Below are 20695 nucleotides of genomic sequence, written 5' to 3'. Positions count from 1 at the left end.
GCATTTGAAAGCAAGGAAATGAGTTAAGAACATGAAACTGATAGCTGTGAACAAAAATGGAGTCACAGAGAGTGGTACACAGCATTGGAAGAAGATGAAAGAAGTGTAGTGATTGTCTCCTAGCTTGAGAAAGGAAGCAAGAACTGGGAAGTAAGGAAGCAAGAACTGGGAAGGAAGGAAGCAGGGGGGGGAGATATGGAGCCTGACATCACAATTCTTTATGCTTTGTCTGGTCCTGGACTGTTACCATTTGGACCAATCACCAGTTTTTATGTCATCTGCTTAGGACAACAAAAGGAATTCATTTATATACAATAATGTCCAGGACTCCAAATAAGTTACTAACCATCTCCGACATCCAGGAAGCTGTTTTCTGCAATGAAATCACACCAGAAGTTAGTCGATAATCCATGTCAATTACCTTTCAACTATCATCACTTCAATTGCAAAAGAAGTTACTAAATGATGAATCGTTACGCTAATGCCCAATCAATGCATTCAGTTACTTTCTTGAAAAAAAACCAATAACCCGAGTAACCCAAATTGGGTTGGATTGAAAATCAAGTTGAGGTAGACAAAACCCAATTGAGTTTGTTGGGGTCTTGGGTCCAGAAGTTGAATGGACTCAACCCATAAGATATCCAAGCATCTGTCATCCAAATTAATTCTAAAACCAAACATGTAACTGCCCAAATCTACATCGAGAGATTTTGTCTTCTGTAGATTTTCTTTCTCAGACTTCGGGTTTTCTCGTGCTGACTTTCTTTCAAGGTTTTTAAAACAGGTCAGTTAGGGAGAGGTTTTAGTTTTCACACCCTTATAAATAATTTTTTTGTTCTCCTCCCCGATCGATGTGATGCCCTCCTTTGGGACCCAATGTCCTTATTGGAACTTGTTCCTTTCTCCGAGAGATGTGGGACCCTCCCTCCAATCCACTCCCTATCGGGCCAGCGTCCTTGCTGGCACACCGTCTCATGTCCATCCCCTTCGGGGCTCAGTTTTCTCGACACATCGCCTAATGTCTGGCTCTGATACTATTTATAACGGTCCAAGTCCACTGCTGTCAATGAGTTGGACCTTTTCTTTTGGGCTTTCCCTCACAGTTTTAAAAATGTGTTTGCTAGGGGAACGTTTCCACACCCGTATAAATAATGTTTTGTTCTCCTAGCTGAGTGAGATTTCACAAAATCTATCCTAAGGTCAGGTTAATTGTTTGAACACTCTTGGTTGAAGATATATTTGACAAAGTAGGCTTAGTTCTATCAGCTGAACAGCACAGCCCATCTCGTACAAACTTAATAAACAAAGAACTTTTATTTCCTATTTTATTCAACGGATAATATATATATATATATATACAAATGTAGGCAACCATTCTAGTGTACAAAAGATAGTAATACAAATCATAAGATGACAAAATACCCTACAGCCTTCTTGGTTTGTGGATTTTATTGAGTGAGATTCAATCTGAACTTTCCACAAACATAAACTCTATGGCTTCTGCTCAACTCTCCCACCTCATCTTCACAACAAGCTTCTCATGCCTATATTGCTTTTCATTCTTATTTTTCTCATAGAAACAGCATTGAGAGTGAGCTACTGCCCTTGACTTCACTTTCGTCCGTCTTCGCAAACCTTCCACGGATCCTAGGTTGACTGTCTGCAAGAGCCTTCCTACAAGCATACTGAAAACCAGACCATACAATGAAATTTATGAACAACAATTCACCAAGATTAGATACTGTATATGCAAGAATATGTGTGTAAGATCCCACCGACAACTTGTTGTTGGTAAGGAGAACGAAACATTCTTTATAAGGGCGTGGAAACTTCTCCCTAGCAGATGTGTTTTAAAAACCTCGAGGGAAATTTCAAAGAGATCAATATCTGCTAGCGGTGGGCTTGGGGCATTACAAATGGTATCAGAGCCAGGCACCGACGATGTGCCAACGACGAGGCTAAGTCCCGAAGGGAGGTGGACACGAGGGGGTGTGCCAACGAGGAGGCTAGGCCCCAAAAGGAGGTGGATACGAAGGGGGTGGATTGGAGGGTCCCATTTCAATTGGAGAAGGGAACGAGTGTCAGCGAGGACACTGGGCAGAAGGAGGGTGGCTTGTGAGATCCCACATCGGTTGGGAAGGAGAACGAAACATTCTTGATAAGGATGTGTAAACCTCTCCTTAGCATACGCGTTTTAAAAACCTTAAGGAAAACCTGAAAGGGAAAGCCCAAAGAAGACAATATCTACTAACGGGGGGTTTGGGCGGGGGATTACATGCATACAGGCCTAGAGTGGGAGTTCCTGAAAGGGCTATGATAAGTTTCTGATAATTTGAAATGAAACGTAACATTCTGTTTTCTTTTTACCTTGATCTTTCTCCCAAAATTCCTCTTTGTCTTCTTGTTCCTGTATCGGTAAAGCTTTTCTAGGCGTTCCTCGTTGATACAATTGCTAAACAAGGGTCGTTGGAAGGAAGAATGGATCATGCCTATCTTGTCATTGCCGAGTGTCTGCAGCCCAAAAAAAAAAACAAAAAATTAAAGATCTATCAAGTCCAAAGCCTAGAAACAACTGACCATTGTTGTAACATGTCTTACCTTGATATCTCCTTCACTAAATGCTCTCCTCATCCCATAAACAGAACTGAAATCCATGCCAGGGAAATCTATTAAACTTGGCTTGATGGTAGGTTCTTTCAACAAATCCATTGAGCTTAACCCCCCCGAGCTGGTACTTTTCTGGATCGAGACATCAGGGAGTGGCTTGTTTTCCGGAATTTGATTTTCTTCTGGGTACAGTACTGGAATATCAATGTTCAGGGCTTCAGGCAGTGGTCTTTCTAATGCAGCTTTTTCCAAGAGATCCTTTTCACACTCATAATATACCTCATTTAGCAGCTGGTCATTTTGAAGCGATTGAAAGTCTGCAACTTTTAGTCCTTCAGGAGAGATGACTTCTTCAGCACAAGACATCATTGAAATGGCTGCCATCACAGGATCAAGACCTATGAAAGTGTCTTCAACAAATGGTTGTGGTTGTGGGGCTTCAAACAGATCTCCCTCCCCACCCATGTCATATTCACAGATTGTGGATATCTGCATTATATTTGAAACATGCTCATAAATTTAAGCTATGGCGATGCAACCAAAAAACTATCAGAAACCAATGTATTTGAAAGTCAGTTTGGTTAAGTTTGAGGCAAAAAGGGAAAGGAAATAGAAGTGATAAGTTAAGCATTTAGGGTAACAATAGGAAAAATGGTTGAGCTAATTGGAGTAGGTTTAAGAGGTGTTGTTAAAGGTCCAAAGGCATCCTCAGTTTCTTTTTTCACAATCAGATTCCGCACTTTTAGCCAGCCAGAGAGGATCCAGAGCGAACTTTTCAGGCTGAATTTCCCTTTTTTTCCTTTACTTTCTGTGGAGCGTTATAGTTCCAAATGGAAGTGGTTGCAAAATAACGAAGGTGGAGATTTTGTTCTCTCACAGGCATTTTCACAAACAGTAGGAGAGCAAGTGAAGTCTACCTAACAGAATGAGACAAGAAAAGAAAGAAAAAAAAAAAAAAGGAATGGAAGAAGGCCCGTAGAACACGAAACCCCAAAACTGAAAAAGAAGAGTTTAAGCCCATTATATTCCTTCCTATTTCTACAAATAATTTTTGACATCCAGCATGAAAAGCAGCACAGCAATATTGTCATTACAAAATGTTTGTTGACGAAAAGAAAAAAGTGATAAAAGAAAGAATTCCTTTATCGGCTTTCTTTTCACATCCATTCCACTGATATCGCCATGTACCACTTACCAACACATGCCTACCAAAATTCCCCTCCATCTTCTTTCCCATTATCCAAATCAACACAAAAATTGCCATGGAACCCAGTTTGCATACAAACTCAGGTTCATTATAAGCTTATATCTTCCCTTGAGCAAAAAGGAGAGAAATTAAAGCTTCAAAGTTGAAAATGAAGAACACCCAATATCGAAATGTGAAATTCTGGAGCAAATCAGCTTCAAACAGTGCAAAGAAAATGCGAAACAGAATAATCCAGAAACAGCAATAAGAAAAAACAGAGAGATGGAGGAAAGTAGTAGTACCATTGGAGAAGAAGATGGCTGGTGGGTTTTGCAAAACTCCTCGAGCTGCTGGACCTGGGAGAAGTTCTGAAAGTGAGGAAAGAAAACCCCAATATCCTCGAACATTTTGAGTGCCCAATGAGACAGAACGCTCTTAAAGTTGAAGAAAATCGCTGCAAATGTTGAGAAGCGAAGCAGAGTAGCAGAAAAACAGAGCAGCCGAAAAGAAGAGAAAGAAAAGGGTGTAAATGGGTTTGTTTTGGAGGTGAGAAACTGAGGAATTTATACTGAGAAGTTAATTTGATGACTGAATTTAAAGCACCCATATGATTATGATGTAATCAGGTTTCCCCCACAACACATATAACGACAAAACAAATAAAATACCTCAAATTTTTTAATTTTTTTTTTTTAATTGAATAAAACTAAAAATGATTTGTATTTTCAATGGTATTTGACGTTTGTATAATTATTTGTTTTTTTTTTTTCCCTAAAAAAGTCAGACCTCTACCATAACCGACGTTTTACTAATTTATTTTATTAATCCTCCACAATTAATTTTTTTACATATTTTGTTTGAATTATAATGTATAGATTGGATAATTTATAAAATAAAATAAAATAAAAAAGATAATTTTCTTGGAAGCAGATGAAGGTGAGTTGTGGACAGCCTAAAGAATATGGGTCCAATAGTAATATATTCACGCGCTAATGTGGAGCGTGGGGATGCTGATCGTCCATTCCCATTTATATGAACGAACCCATTTTCTCTCTATATTTTTTTTTTCTTTTTAATTCACTTTCTTCCTATTACATAATTTATCCCAATTTCAGAATGATTCCCACCATTGTTTTTTTTTTTTTCGGTGCCTCAATCATAAAAACTTGAAGATTAAGTCATATTTTGTAGTGTCGGAGAATGTAGAGAGATTGGGTGGTAAGATAGGGGAGTATTTAATTTTTGATATCCTTTAAGAAAGGTAGACAAAATGAATAATTTAGGGACAGAATCTTTCTAGAAACGGAAAGTTTGGTATAGTTTGATGGTAGGTATAGAGATAATTAGCAGTGAAAAGGTCGTTGGGATGGGCATTTGGGAATATCATGTATTTCTTCTTATAACTCATAAGCATTCAACAACCCCATAAAAGATTTTGATGTCTCCATATTAAAAGAAACAACGTGGACAATATAAAAAAGATAGTACATTTCAACTACATTATCACATTTTTTTCTTAAAATTATTTTGGAACCAACTAAAAATGGAATGGATAATTATTATTTTATAATATGGTTTAAGACATAAGAACCAATAATTAAGATAAGATGTTACTATTTTTTGTGCCACGGAAAAGGCCAAAACAAAAGAAAACGAAAGGCACAAACAAAAATAAAAGATAAGCAAAAAGAGACGAATAATTAGTTCTCGATTTCATCTGGTTGTTTACTCTAAGTTAAGCCAGTGTTATTTAAGGTGCAAAGTTAAAGTTAAAAAGAGAAATTTGATTGTAATATAATGTATTGTAATGTAATGTTGTATAGGGGGGTTTAATAGTTTATTGTAGTTAAAAAAAGGTATATAGAGGAAAGGGGAAAATAAAATGTGTATCTAATTGAAGTTTTGCATTTGAGAAAGAAAAAGTAATGTGAAAAGATGGAAGAAACCCTAAATACGGCGATGCCCACTAAAAGAAAATTGTGGAAAATAAAATAAAATAATAATGAGTATTAGAATGAGAATAATAAAGAAAATGAAAAAGTGAAAAAGGGTTAAATCCAAAATGCTTAATAAACAACAAGAAAGAGTGGTGTGAAAAGCTGAAATTCTTTTTTTGGTTTACCCAATACGAAAAAAACCTTGAAATTCCCATATTCGGAAACCCAATAAAGTAAATCAAAACAAATACTACCTCATTCATTTCTTCAAATAAATAAATAAATAAATGGCTCATTTTTTTCTTTTATTTGGTTGTTTTTTTAAAAAAAAAAAAATGAAATTTTAAATTTTAAATTCAACGCCAAAAGTACCAAGACATTTAGTACTATTGTACGCATGTCCCTAAAATTTGATGTTTTTTTTTTTTTTCCTTTTAAATTTTCGAATATGTTCTTCTTCTTTTTTTTCTCTCTCTCTCTCTCTCTCGTTTTTTTTTTTTTTTTTTTTTTTTTTTTTTAAAGAAATTTTGGGCGTAAAAAAGGATTTCCAGAGCCAACATTGGGTGCTGAAAAATTAGTTGGCATTTAGAGGTTGACTTTCACTTAAATAAAAGAAGAATTAATATTCTGTTTAATAAGAATTTTGTTTGGAACTTTTAGATTTTTATTTATCTTTTTGGATAAAATATTTAAATTAAAAACGAGTATTTTTAATTTCGAAGTTTTGGATGGGTTGTGTTCTGATAATAAATAAATAAATAAATAAAAGGCAATTAATTATTGGGGGATTTTTTTTGTTGAAAAGATTGAATTAATGAAAGGAAGAAACAGGTGGGATGTGNAAAAAAAAAAAAAAAAAAAAAAAAAAAAAAAAAAAAAAAAAAAAAAAAAAAAAAAAAAAAAAAAAAAAAAAAGTGGCTAGTGGGGTTCATTGTCAAAAACCTCTGTACTGAAGCTGTTGTTGTTGTTCTTGTTCTTGGTTATTAATGGAATAATGTCTGTGATGTGTTTATCTACTTTACACTTAACCAACTCATTTTTCTAATCTTTATCAATTTCTCAAACTTCAATTATTTCCCCTTTTATCCTACCACTTTTTTCAATAATAAAATAACACTATTTTATTATAATCTCGCAAACCATATAATTGATTAGAGTTAAAGATAGCATAATAACACAAATGGGTGTTAATCATATTAATATTCCATCAACTATATCTCGTCAAATAATAATTTGTATTTTTTTTTTATTTCATTTCTTTCTGCTAAATACTAACATATTTCCCCAACACCATGCTTTGAGCCCTCCATTTGCAAAAACGACTATACGAAAATAAAATAATAATAATAATAATAGAAATGAAGTCTAAGTACAATGGTTTGATATTGATATTGATATGATATGATTGGGACTTTAAGACGAGAATAAATCAACTTTTTGCTCACTATTTAAGAAAATGTGCGTATCCAAATGCAATTCGCCATAAATCAAGTCCCTAATTTGTATTGTTGAGAAATAAACGCGTGGGATTTGACTTAAGAGTTAGAAATTAAAAATATAAAAAAACTTATTTAACTTATTTTTATAATTAATTCAACCTGTTGTTTAATCAAAGGTAAAATAGTTAAAAGAATGAGAATTTTGTTTTTAATATGGTTTATTTTAGTGTAATCATATTAACATAAATATTTTTAATACACAATTTTAAAAAAAATATTTAATATATATATATATATGTTCACATTTTGAAAATTACAAGTCTTTAGAGGGCACCCTTTCGTTGGATTCACAAGAATAATTAGCCTACAAATCTTAACCATCCAATGTCACTCTCTCTCTCTCTCCACATTTTAGAGAGGCAAATTTACATTCAAACTCTCATAGATCAATCAACAGTTTGCATTAAATCCTTCATTTTCAGTAATAACAAACCTATTCTTTTATTTTTTAACAATTATTAAAAAAAAATGATTCGTAATGACAAAATTTAATTTGATCGTGAAATTAAAAAATTAATTAAATTTAATTACGAAACAAACCTACAAGATGGGCATTTTTGATGTGTCTTTCATTTTCATTAGTCCCGATTGACCTATTTAATAGGTCAATTATACATTTTTTTTTAACTTTAATAATCTTAAAAATTGAATGAACGTACCATTCGTTAGATGTACTCTAATCGTTGGTGGTCAGATCTGTGTCCTGTCTAAATCAACTTTTGAGAAGAATAAATTTGGTATAAANAACGCCGGGAGAAAGAAGAAGAACAAGAAAAAGAAGACGAAGTAGGTGGCATTGCAACACAATGGAATGGGGATGAAAAACGTAGTAATTAATTGCCATTTGAAAACGCAACGAAATGTGGCAGCAAAGCAGTGGGTGAAGGTCCTCATGACCAAAATAATATTGGAATTGTGTTCTATGCGGGGACAAGATGGAGCTGTCCTAGAATGGAACAAACTCGTCTCTCTCCCAAACACCTCGTTTACCTCGTCATCCCCCTTCATTATTATGCCTCCCACGTGTCAACCATACACACGCATTCCTCGCTTTTCTAGGAACCAAGATTGCTTCCCTTTATATGTATATATATACACATATAAAATATGGCTACACTTTCTTTTTCTTTTTCTTTTTCTTCTATACTGGTATTCTTTTCAATATTACAATATAAATCATTTAAATTTGTATTTACAATAGAAGCAATGTTAAAAGTTAGCCAAATATTTTTTTAAGGGAAAGTATGTAATATATTAAGCGTTCAATTATTTGTTATTATTATTATTATTTTGTTTTGGAGGTTTGTGAGGATGTGCACATCTTTTGGTGATTGAAATGGATACAAAAAATAATTAATTGAAATGGATCCTACATAAAGTCCAAAATGGGATTACAGGTTTTATTACAAAATATTTTTATTTTATCCTTTATTTCTTTCTTTCTTTGAATTATTAGTCAGATTTTAAAAACATGAAAGTAATCATATTTTATAAATGATGGATCTTATTTTTTGACGGCTATAAAATAAGGTATGGAGGGGGACAATTATTTTATTTTATTTTATTTCTTACCTTTTCACAAGTAATTTTATTCATTAATATGTCTAAATCTAAACTTTATAAACAATTAATTTATATAAAGATTATATTTATTTTAAAATTATTATAATCATAACATGAAAATGAGACCATATTTAAAATTATTATAGTCACGTAGAAATGTTCGCAGCAACTCTGGGCCTCCCGCTGAATAAGATGATGGGCTTAGCCCATTTCTAGCTCGTATTTCTGAATATAAATTATGTTATAAAACTGTAACGACAATTCAACATCGGGGGTGTAGCTCATATGGTAGAGCGCTCGCTTCGCATGCGAGAGGCACGGGGTTCGATTCCCCGCACCTCCATTTACTTTTTTAGTTTTATTTAAAATTCAACTAAAATTCGAATTTTTGCGGTAAAACGCAACGTTTAACGGAGACTCGTTGACAGGACCGGCATTGACTTTCGTAGTTTGGACCGGACCGATTTCTGAGCCAGTGACTCGGGTTCCAATAATAGAGAGTATTATGATAGAAGAAAAGGGTTTGGGAAACATATGATTGGAAGATGAAGAATGAAAAAGAGAAGAAATTTGTGGGAAATCATGTGGATGAAATTGGTGGAATTGGGGTTTGTCCCCCAAAACAAACAACCAACCACATGCACATTATTAATGTCTAATCAAATTTGTAGCTCTCCTTCCCATCCTAACATGCCCCCTTACAATATGTTTTTTTTTTTTGTTTAAAACCCCAAATTTGCTGTCTTTCTAAGGAACCGCCTTATCCTATATCATTACTAACAATCAAAATTTCATATACAAATAATACTTCGTAGGCTCTCATTTCATCTTGGATTTAGTAGGAGACTACGAGCTTTTCTTTTGGTTCTAGGTGTACAACTCATACCACTCAAAGACTCAAGTACCTAATTCAGTCTATGCATCAAACTTCTCTTCTAACCGTGATCTAATTTATAAAGTTTTTTAGGATCCAATTTAATATATGAAGTTATATAAATATGATAATGAAAGAATATCCTATTCTAATCCAACACCGCAAATAAAAAAAATTAATGACATTTTCTTAATTGGGATTTATTCCTCACCTTTAGGTTTTATTCTAAAGTGATTTCTTTTTATAAATGGAATAATATGTTTTTTTTTTTAAGAAGAATATCATCTTTCCTTTTTGTGTTTATTTACAATTGTAAGACTTTTTAGATTTAGCGGATTTAGCGACACCATCTTTATTAATATACGACATTTTCTAAAATTTTATTTTGTCCATATTTTTTAGGAAGAAAAACACAAAATACACACATAAAATAAAGAAGTTTTGCAAAAGTTGGATGTATTTATGTAGACTTAGGTGAATTTACGACAATTTAAATGGGCATTCCATGGCATAATAATCTTTATAGTTAACTTTATAATATAAAGTCCACATTCATTGGTTCCCACTAATCAAGATCCTCTCTTTCTTCTTCCCAAGTAAAACCATATTTTTTAGATGAAAATACCAACAAAAAAAGAAAAAGGGGAAACAAAGTGATGTGAAGTGGAATATTAAGTACTAAAAGAGGTAGGGAATAAAAGGAGGGTGGTTTCTTTTACAAAACAAATAAATAATTATTTCTCATTAAACTAAATAAAACCTTCTTCTTGCATCTTTTGTTAATCTAATCTTGGGAACTAAAATTCTAATTTGTTATTAAGCTGACCAAATTCATTTATGACTCAGCTTCTTCAAATTTTAAAATTAATAAAATCATAATAATGATTGTTGATTAAGCAATGAGTAAATAATAATACTCATTTATTTCATATTCCCAATAATTTTGCATTCATGTGAGGCATTATAATTATAATTCTAATTCATGCCCTATTTTTTCTTTTTCTTTTTTATTTCAAACCTACCAATTTCGTCCCTAAAAAGAAAATGAAATTAGAGGGATGAAGCCACTCTAGAATAGAAGTAGGTAGTTTCATCGGAGTCATGCCCAAAAACAAAGAAGCTGTGTACCTTAAAGGTGTAGTCAAATGTGGAATAAATCTTGACTAGGGAGAGGTTGTTCGAAGGCTCCAAAGGTCCACCGTTCATAACATTTCACCTACAAAATTTAATGTTAGATTTGAATAGTGAGATAAAAGAGTTTAGAGTGAAATATTTATCCCTTAAAATCACTCTATCCTCACCTCCTCCTTTACCATTTCGGATCACTCTCTCTCCTCTCCGAAAATGGGGTGTCGCCGCCTCAATGAAACCCACCCTGCTGCTGCTGCCAACCCAAGGAGAGGACCACTTCCCGTTCTCTCTCTTCTGTCCCTCATTCTCATCCTCCCCGCCGCCGCCGCCGCCGTCTCCCCCACTTCGCTCCTCGGACTCCGAACCTCTTCCGACCCGAAAGTCCCTCGAAAACCGACCCGGGCAATTTCCAAGGCCTGTGCCCGAAGTCGGCTCCCGGGTCTCTGCGTGGACTCGCTCCTGGATTTCCCTGGATCTCTGAGCGCCAACGAACGGGATCTCGTTCACATTTCCTTCAATTTGACTCTCCACCATCTGAATGAAGCCCTCTACTCATCCTCCCACCTTTCCTCTCTTCATATGGATCTTCCCCTTCGCTCCGCCTACGACGCCTGTCTTGAACTCCTCGACGATTCCGTCCATGCCCTAACCCGCTCTTTTCACTCCCTTGCGCCGCCTTCCTCTGACAGCCGCCCGCATCCCCTCGCCTCCTCCTCCGATGACGTCATCACCTGGCTCAGCGCCGCCCTCACCAATCAAGACACCTGTACGGACGGATTCTCCCAACTCAGCGGCAATGTTAAAGATCAAATGACTGACAAACTCCACGATTTGTCTGAGCTTGTGAGCAATTGCCTGGCGTTGTTTTCCGGTAGCGTAAGGAACGACTTTTCCGGAGTGCCGATTCAGAACAAGCGACGCTTGATGAACGCCGCCGAGAAGGAGGATGATTCTGGTAACTTCCCCGGGTGGATGAGCCGGAGAGAGAGGCGGTTGCTGACGTTGCCGGTTGGGGTGTTGCAGGCCGATATTGTGGTCTCGAAGGACGGGAATGGAACGGTAAAGACGATCGCCGAAGCGATAAAAAAGGCACCCGAATTCAGTACCAGAAAGACGATCATCTACGTGATGGCAGGAAGGTAAATAAATGTACACTTGAATTAATATTTTTGAATTACGATTTGTCAGGATGAATTTACTGAAATACCCTTTTTGTCCTTTCTACGTACAGGTACGAAGAGAAAAACCTTAAGGTAGGGAGGAAGAAAACGAATCTGATGTTTGTTGGGGATGGGAAGGGTAAAACTGTGATTTCGGGCGGCAAGAGTATCTTTGACAACGTGACAACGTTTCACACGGCGTCGTTTGGTAAAATAAATTATTTTCAACCATATCTCTAATTAATTAATTTTATTTATTTATTTATTTAGTTCAATTACCCTAAACCCTAATCCTATATGATTTCTGAGTTGCATGGGAATTTCATTAATTTATTCTTCTAAAATATTTATAGTATTTCAACCCATCAATCTGAGTGTCCTTTCACTATGTTTTTTATTTTATTTTATTTTATTTTTTGGGGTCACAGCCGTCAGCGGCGCCGGTATCATTTTGAGGGACATGACATTTGTGAATTGGGCCGGACCGGCTCGGCACCAGGCGGTGGCCCTCCGAGTCAGCGCCGATCACGCCGTCGTGTACCGGTGCAACGTCATCGGGTATCAGGACACTCTCTACGTGCATTCGAACCGGCAATTCTTTCGGGAGTGCGACATTTACGGGACGGTGGATTTCATCTTCGGCAATGCGGCCGTGGTGTTTCAAAACTGCAGCATTTACGCCCGAAAGGCGATGGAGCTTCAAAAGAACACAATCACGGCCCAGAACCGGAAGGATCCCAATCAGAACACTGGAATTTCCATCCACGCTTGCCGGATTTTGGGCACCCCCGATCTGGCGTCGTCCTCAACTACCACCAACCCAACGTATCTGGGTCGTCCCTGGAAACTATACTCTAGAGTTGTGTACATGCAGTCATACATTGGGGGCCACGTGCATCCTCGCGGTTGGCTGGAATGGAACGCCACGTTTGCACTTGACACCTTGTATTACGGTGAGTATATGAACTATGGGCCGGGTGGGGCAGTGGGCCAGAGGGTGACCTGGCCTGGATATCGGGTCATAACGTCGAGGGTGGAGGCAACTCAGTTCACGGTGGCGCAGTTCATTTACGGCTCGTCGTGGCTACCGTCCACCGGAGTGGCTTTCCTGGGAGGGCTAAATCTGTAATTCGGCCACGTCTATTGCACTAAGGGAGCTGGAGAAAAAGGTACGTAAAAAGTGTCTGCATAAAATACTATATAGTTAACCGTGATTTTTTTTTTTTTTTTTTNTTTTTTTTTTTTTTTTTTTTTTTTTTTTTTTTTTTTTTTTTTTTTTTTTTTTTTTTTTTTTTTTTTTTTGCTTCCCCTCTTATTTGTATTGTAACAGAATAATATTTGATTTTATATATATATCATTAATAAGGCATTAGAATGTTAATCTATTTATATATTTTAAAATTCCATGTTGAATTAAAATATAATAATTATTGTAAGAAGAAAGTGTAGAAGAAAAAGAGGTCAAAGTAATCCACTGTTTTGGAGAGGAAATTACAAGTTTACCATCGCTTTAACTCTTAATAAATAAGAGTTTATGGAAAAAGCAGATATTATAAGTTCTGGACCTCAAAACTGAAAAGGAAAAAGAAAACAGTTAATTTAAAAAAAAAAGAAAGAAAGTTGGGGGAAAAAATTGAGGAGGAAAGAGTAATAATGTGGTGGCGGTGGCGGTGGGTGTGGCGGTTGAAAATGGAGGGCAATGGGGAGCGGTGTGGGCGGGCAATAAATGAAATAAATAATAAATGGGCATTTGAAAAACCTTCCATTTGCATTTACTTCGTTTCTTATTTATTTACCCCAACCTAACACCCCCTCTACCCATCACATCAACATTTATTTTGGTAGCACTGGATATTTGAGTGAGTGCCAGATTGTATCCATGCAAAACTTATCACAACACAAGAAGATCACCCAATCACAAGAAGCTTGGTGCAAGTTTAATGAAAATGGACATCACATATCAGAAGAAATAATAATAATTAGGAGAAGAAAAAAACTGTGCATTTTACTTAACCCTCAACTAAAAGAAAACGAAATCACAGAGAAGAAAATTTACAACAGAGAGAGAGAGAGAGAGAGAGAGTAGACGCCATGATGTAACCGAGAAAATAAGAAGAGATACAGACTTTTGTTAAGCTAAGAAGAAAGATGAGAGAGATCAGAATATTGGGCAGCCATGAATCATAACTCCTTTGGCTGAGGGGCAAGACGCCAAGGGGCATCCATCGGTGTTGTTCCCCCACCAGTCAATGCCTTTTGATCCCAATGTAAGAAAGATGAGTATTGTCATGAACGCGGTTCCAGCATCCAGCCCCCCCGACAGGATGTAGTTGTACCGCTTCCACCACTCCGTCTTGTATCTGAAAACCACAAATCCAAACACGAACCCACAGATCAACCAACTGGTGAAGTTCACAGCGCTGGCTGGTGGCATCATCGATGTTGCGCCCAACAGGACAGGCATGTGGATCAGCCCAATCCAACTCTGCTTCGGGAACATCTTGTGCGCACTCCATACAACCAAAGGGGCAATGGCTCCTCCAAAAAAGAACCAATTCACAGCTCCATATTCTCCCAGGTTCCCGAAGATTCTACGAGGCCCAACAAGCCCCCAAATCACAGAAGCATCGAAGAACACTCTGTCCATTGGGCAAGTCCAGGGGCTGTTTTCAGGCAGCAGGTTCGTATCACACAGGTCTTGAATCGATCCCATTAGCCACCATGCAGTTGCAATGTATACAAACACGGCTATGATTGTTCCAACAATCTGCCATACCATAACGTTCATTCATTATCAGCAACAACATATTTTGATATTTGATATTTAATTTCATCCCAAAGGTCATAGAAATTTCACCTGGGCCATGAACATCGTCCTGGGTGGAATCTTCATGTAGTGACCAAGTTTAAAGTCGGACACAAAGGTTAGAGCTTGTGTCATACTGATATATCCATACACCTTGAAGCACATGTTGGCAACCGGGCGTTCGGGGTATGCATAACCAATGATGTATTCTGTAATAATGTTCAGACCAGGTGCCTGCAAACAAGAAAGGCATTATTAGATTCAATATGAGTAAGCTTTTCAGAAAGGAACTCATGAAACCAAAGAGATTTGTCGTTTGGAATGGTGTTCCATGCCTCTCACCTGGTTTGTGGTAGCAGCAATGATGCCGATGGGAAGAGTGAAGAAGAAGGCAATGACACAAGCTAACAGTACACCCCACCAAGGCAATTGAAGCGAGACATTGTAATATTGACAGGAAAAAATGGAGAGACCAATGTTGAGCACAAGGATGAGGATGAACCACCAAGTTGGCACTTGTTTGTAGGCACGCATAAGCTTTGTATGTATGTCTATTTTTCTCTTCCCACCAAAAGCACTTCTGCTTTGGTTCCACAATTCCCTGCATATAATAAAGAACATTTATCAATTACACAAGGTTGTTACGCACTTCCCTACACTTTGCAGTTTGAAGTTTTGTCGAGAATTTACCTTCCATTGAAGAGAAAGACATGCACAATTGTAGCAGAAAGAGTGGCAAATCCAAGACCATAGGTCATTGCAAAGAAGGTACTGAGATTTACAGGCCCAGTTGTTCTGTAAACTCCTCGATCAAGATGGAAATTAGAATCGACTATGCTTGAAATGTTGTATCTTTGACCATTGGACATGAAAAGGGCGCTCGAATATATGGGAAATTTCTTTGCCCCATATACATTGAGCCAGTAAGTAAGGGGTGTCATGACATACATAACAAGAACAAAGCCCACAGCAATGTTGGCAGTGGCAAACCAAGGACTGGCTAGGGGACTTCCAAGGTAAGATGAAATTGTGGTCCAATCTATCCCGAATGCGCCGAGTCCAAGGCCATTCATGCCAGAACCCAGTTGATGAAGGAAAAGAGACTTCGAATCAAACCAACAGAGCCAAGAGAAAGAGGTAAGCATCAGGAGAAGATAGCCAGGAACAACATAGTAAGCAAAGCTGCAAATCATGGCCAAGAGGAAAAACTGTGTAAGAGTGGTGCCGCGTTTGGGCCTCTTTTCCTTCTCATGCAGAGCCCTGCAGATCTCAAAGTTCCCCGAGTCAGAAAACATACATGAATAGCTTCATTCAACTAGAACAGAATTAGTGAAAGGGGGTTTAGATCATAAGACATCACCGAAACAACGACACCTGAACCAAATTGGAAGGCCACCACATCTCCCCAGGCTCAACCAGATATTTCCTAAACAGTCCAGCCCAGCCAAATCCTAGAATCTACAATTAACAAGGAATACAAGTTATGAACACCAGAATACAGAAAAGGAATAGCCATTGCAACTCTCTTCAAAATGAAAAACAAAAAGTGTAAACCCTAAGAGAAGATAGAAGACGCATTTTTCAGAACAGACTATCAAACCAGTTACGGGAATGTCTGTTCGATTCAAATCTGGAATCTCGAGATACTATTAACAAATTCAGAATTCATAAATGATACGAGTTAGGAGAGCATGCATTGTGTGGAGACTGAAAACCAAAGATAAAGAAAGAGACCTGAGTAGTGAGCATAATAAGCAGAGCAGGAATGAAAGTAAGCTGTCTCTTGTAGAGAAGCTTAACAGCAGTCAAGATATGAGTGGCATAAACAGAGCCAGCACCAGAATTAGCAAAAATGGTAATCAGAACATGCTCCTTTATATTGAAGGGTCCAGGATTCAAAGTGAACTCAAACCGGGTGCCTCGGAAAAAGGGTCGAGTGGGAAGCGTCTTGGCCATCAAATGGCCAAGGGGCACCACAGCAATCTGCGCGGCAATCGAAGAAACCGATAATGGGTTGGCTCTGTACCAAAAGAACTGGTTGACAAAGGAGAGTATGACGCAGGCAGCAACCCCCAGAACCCACATTCTGAATGTGAGAACCGGCAAGTTGGGGTCATCGGTTTTGGGGACAGTAATATCCACCTGCTTAACCGGGCACTCATCGTCGACGGCCGATAGCGGGTCTTCGCTCTGGATCTCCGATACGCTAGTGGACATGGCGATGTGGAGTGGGAGGCGATTGAGAGAGAGTGTTCACAGCGGCCTCGCTTCTTCTTCTTCTTCTTCTTCTTCTTCTTCCTCTTCTTCTTCTTCTTCTTCTTATGGCAACTGCAAAACAACCCGTAGAATATAAGGAAACTGAATCAGTGGGACTATGAATGAGATTCGAATCTCTAATGGGAATGGGAGTCGGAATTGGTCAACGAATCAAATCAGTTTCATTTCATTATTCTTATTTAAAAAGTAAATAAGTAATTTCAAATCTTATTCACCTAAATTATATTATTTAAATCTAAATATAAATATCTGAAACTGAAACATAAATACATAATTATTAAATTTGTTAAATATTAATAAAAATTAATTGAGTATCNCCTAAAAAAAAAAAAAAAAAAAGTAGTTACGGTGAGCCAACCACCATCTCATTTATATTGCTTATTTTTCGGGATATCAACTTATCTCCAAATTGAATATCGATAATAATTTCATATATTTTGTTATAAAAAAAAAAAAAAAAAAAACATATCATATATAATATGATTTGGGAGATATTCCAATTCCAATTTCCATTAATGTGAAATGTGAAATGAGGCTAAAGTCAATTGTGTTTTTGTATGTTAGTTTCTTATAGTCATAGCTCCATTATCTTTTAATTATTTGCTGTTATTGTTTTTTTGTTGTGTTATGTTCTTTGTCCCTCTTTATATTTATTGTCGTTTAGTTTCTTTTATCTTTTCTTTTTGTTTATATCATATATCCCAATTCACACTCTTATTATGGTTACTTCAGCTGTCCAAACATCGTTAGAAGACTCGATTTCCCCTCCAATGTTGGGAAGGAATTACATCCTTTGTTTTTAATAATTTAGCTGACACTCAACTGAGAGTGCAGGTTAAGATTCAAAGTCAATACATAAAAGTCAAAGTCAAAGTCAATGCAAGTCATATTTTACGGCCATTATTTTTGAGAATTCCAATAGTCAAACAAGACAATTTTAGTGGAAGAAAGTTGGGGAGCACTTGGATGGAAAAAAACATCCTCCTCATTTATGGTGTTCAGAGTAAGTGAGAGGAGGATATGGTCCTCCCCATCACAATCCAACACACCAGAACTGCAATCCCAAACAAAGCTCATTTCATTTCAGTGTTGGAAGGAAGGGTTGGCCATGAAATATTAATGCTTTCCCTCCTAACACACCCATTAATGGAGGAGCTTGAATCATGAACAGAGCTTTGCTTTTGTTTTCCTTGGGAACTCAATAATGTAATGTGCTTGTCCTCCTCACAATTTTCTTTTTTTTTTTTTTTAGCCATAATCCTACGTGTACTGCCACGCCATCAATATCGGATCCCCAACATCTCAGAACGGATAAGTGAAGCACAGGGACCGAAGGAGAGGGAATTCATTTTTCCAAATGGCCGCTTTATCAATTCCACTCTCTCAGAATGGTTTCTCTCGCAGCTTCTACTCTGCAAAACGCCCACAGCTTATATCCCCACTTGCCCCTTCCCTCGCCCGTATCACTTGCTGTGGTTAGTTCTTCTTCGACCTCTTCTTTCTTTTTTTCAACTCACTTTAGTTTTATGCATTGATTTACTTGAACGATTGCTCCCCACATCGTACCCTTTTTGTGGGTAAATTGCATTAGAATCTGGGGAGAACTGTTTTCCTTTTCCCGGTCTCTGCCCTTTGCTGCATATTATGTTGTTAGGATCAGGATGCTGGTTATGGGTAAATGCATTGAGTGATCTCTAAATTGGTAAAAATTCCTGTTTTTGCATACCCTTTGATGTGCTTGGGGGAACGCAATTTGAGCTCAACCCCATCGTGTGTATTCAATCGTTATGACTTATGTTTAATGGAGCCTTATCTGCAATGCCATTTTATTAACTGATCAAACAAGTGTCCGTGTGGTTCAATTGCAGCTACTGTGGATGGGGCTGAACCAAAAGAGAGCTTGTCACCTTGCAAGCACATTGGTACCGCAGCTTGTGGTCTTCTTGCTGTTTGGGCTTTGACAAATACCACTCCTGTGATTGCAGCTACTCAGGTCAATAGCCTATCACATTTCTCCATCCACATGGCTTGAGGCAATTAACAATTAATACCCACATCTGTGACATTCTTCGCTTTCAGGCATTTCATTAAATGATCAATTTGGAGTTTATGCATTTTCTGCTGATTTATAGTTTATACGTTTGAGTTTTGTGTATTAGAAGTGTGTAGCGTAGATAAATTTTCAACTATTTGGAGTGTATTGACATGACCTTTTAGAATAATGAATTGCTATTCAAATTTATCTGATGTTTGGGTACGTGAGATAAAAATTCCCAGGCGCCATTCCAAACCCACGAACTTGCATCTAAACTTGGGTTAAGGACATCTTGTAATAGTCTTGTGAGATCCTATATCGGTTGGGGAGTGGGAACGAAACATTCTTTATAAGAGTGTAGAACCTCTCCCTAGCGGACGCGTTTTAAAACCTTGAGAGTAACCGTGGAAGGAAAAGCCCCAAGAGGACAATATCTGCTAGCGGTGGACTTAGACGGTTACAAATAGTATCAATTGGAGAGGGAAACGAAACATTCTTTTTAAGAGTGTGGAAACATCTCCGTAGCAGATGCGTTTTTAAGAGTGTGGAAACATCTTCTTTTTTTACGTTCTTCCTTTTATAGTCATGATCAACAAAATTCGTTCACTTTGTGTGGCAAGTGTGAAACAACTCATTATATTTAACCTCGAGAAATAAACCTGTTGAACTGATAATATAATATGTGGGACTTGCAGAGGCTTCCTCCACTGTCGACAGAACCCAACCGATGTGAGCGTGCTTTTGTTGGCAACACTATAGGTCAAGCAAATGGTGTGTATGATAAGCCAATTGATCTTCGTTTCTGTGACTACACAAATGAAAAAAGCCAGTTAAAAGGGAAATCTCTTGCTGCTGCGTTGATGTCAGAAGCAAAGTTTGATGGTGCAGACCTCTCTGAAGTGGTAATGTCAAAAGCATATGCCGTTGGAGCCAGCTTCAAGGGTAAAATTCTCTCTATCTTACCCCAACTCCAATAGCCAGGCGGAAAGGAGAAAGACTTTGATTTTCATTCATCTAAAGCTGGTCATTTGGATCTCCCAACTCTAAAATCATGTATTAATACTCATAACACGGGTTCAAACATCATGACAACATTGCATATTGCAGGTGTCGATTTCTCGAACGCAGTTCTAGATAGGGTAAATTTTGGGAAAGCCAATCTCCAAGGAGCTTCGTTCAAGAACACTGTACTTTCAGGGTCCACATTTGATGATGCTCAATTACAGGATGCAGTTTTTGAGGACACAATCATAGGCTACATTGATCTTCAGAAACTGTGTGTAAATCCAACTATTAGTCCTGAAGGAAGAGCTGAATTGGGATGTCGATGATTTCAATATAGTCTGTGTATGTATTGTATTGTATAAACAACTTAAATGATTTTGGTAAGTAATACATATTCAAAGAGACAACTCCCTCTAACTTCTGTTGAAGAACAATGTGGTGTCACTGTCAAGTTCTAGTTGTTTCCTTAGGAACAAAATCTGATGTTTTTTCTTTGAGTATACTCTTAACTGCCTATTTAAGGGCATCTGGTTTAGTGGTATCATAGTACCCTCCCACGGTACTAACCAGGGTTCGGTTCCCCGGATGCGCATCTATTTGTATATTTGCATGGGA

The 20695-nt window shown here is 37.3% G+C and overlaps 4 protein-coding genes and 1 non-coding gene across 6 annotated transcripts; 3 read left to right on the top strand and 2 right to left on the bottom strand.

Moving 5' to 3' along the window:
- Nucleotides 1-1295: 1295 nt before the first annotated feature.
- On the bottom strand, nucleotides 1296-4362 carry LOC111801631 (putative zinc finger protein CONSTANS-LIKE 11). The gene is made up of 4 exons (XM_023685687.1): nucleotides 4096-4362; nucleotides 2599-3096; nucleotides 2368-2511; nucleotides 1296-1685 (listed from the first exon to the last, which is right to left on the bottom strand). The coding sequence occupies exons 1-4, from the start codon at nucleotides 4198-4200 to the stop codon at nucleotides 1572-1574; spliced, it is 861 nt and encodes a 286-aa protein (XP_023541455.1). The 5' UTR covers nucleotides 4201-4362; the 3' UTR covers nucleotides 1296-1571.
- Nucleotides 4363-9062: 4700 nt separating this feature from the next.
- Nucleotides 9063-9135, top strand: TRNAA-CGC. Its single transcript has one exon. It is a non-coding gene; the product is annotated as a tRNA-Ala (tRNA).
- A 1742-nt stretch (nucleotides 9136-10877) lies between these two features.
- Nucleotides 10878-13203, top strand: LOC111801628 (probable pectinesterase/pectinesterase inhibitor 34). The gene is made up of 3 exons (XM_023685683.1): nucleotides 10878-11936; nucleotides 12029-12165; nucleotides 12386-13203. Exons 1-3 carry the CDS (start codon nucleotides 11011-11013, stop codon nucleotides 13084-13086), a joined length of 1764 nt encoding a protein of 587 aa, XP_023541451.1. The 5' UTR covers nucleotides 10878-11010; the 3' UTR covers nucleotides 13087-13203.
- Nucleotides 13204-13939: 736 nt separating this feature from the next.
- Nucleotides 13940-17184, bottom strand: LOC111801627 (oligopeptide transporter 6). Of its 2 annotated transcripts, none has more exons than XM_023685680.1 (6): nucleotides 16498-17184; nucleotides 16124-16221; nucleotides 15454-16023; nucleotides 15106-15364; nucleotides 14815-14997; nucleotides 13940-14724 (listed from the first exon to the last, which is right to left on the bottom strand). In XM_023685680.1, exons 1-6 carry the CDS (start codon nucleotides 16978-16980, stop codon nucleotides 14116-14118), a joined length of 2202 nt encoding a protein of 733 aa, XP_023541448.1. In that variant the 5' UTR covers nucleotides 16981-17184; the 3' UTR covers nucleotides 13940-14115. The 2 variants fall into 2 exon arrangements, with proteins under 2 accessions (XP_023541448.1, XP_023541450.1); XM_023685682.1 differs by lacking the exon at nucleotides 16498-17184 and adding an exon at nucleotides 16364-16473.
- Nucleotides 17185-18333: 1149 nt separating this feature from the next.
- Nucleotides 18334-20514, top strand: LOC111801626 (thylakoid lumenal 17.4 kDa protein, chloroplastic-like). The gene is made up of 4 exons (XM_023685679.1): nucleotides 18334-18515; nucleotides 18909-19033; nucleotides 19771-20017; nucleotides 20183-20514. The coding sequence occupies exons 1-4, from the start codon at nucleotides 18398-18400 to the stop codon at nucleotides 20404-20406; spliced, it is 714 nt and encodes a 237-aa protein (XP_023541447.1). The 5' UTR covers nucleotides 18334-18397; the 3' UTR covers nucleotides 20407-20514.
- The last annotated feature ends 181 nt before the right edge of the window (nucleotides 20515-20695 follow it).

Source organism: Cucurbita pepo, chromosome LG09 (assembly GCF_002806865.2).
Source record: "Cucurbita pepo subsp. pepo cultivar mu-cu-16 chromosome LG09, ASM280686v2, whole genome shotgun sequence".
NCBI lineage: Eukaryota > Viridiplantae > Streptophyta > Magnoliopsida > Cucurbitales > Cucurbitaceae > Cucurbita > Cucurbita pepo.
Note: the sequence above shows the minus strand (reverse complement) of the source record. Positions and strands in the feature narration are given on the sequence as shown.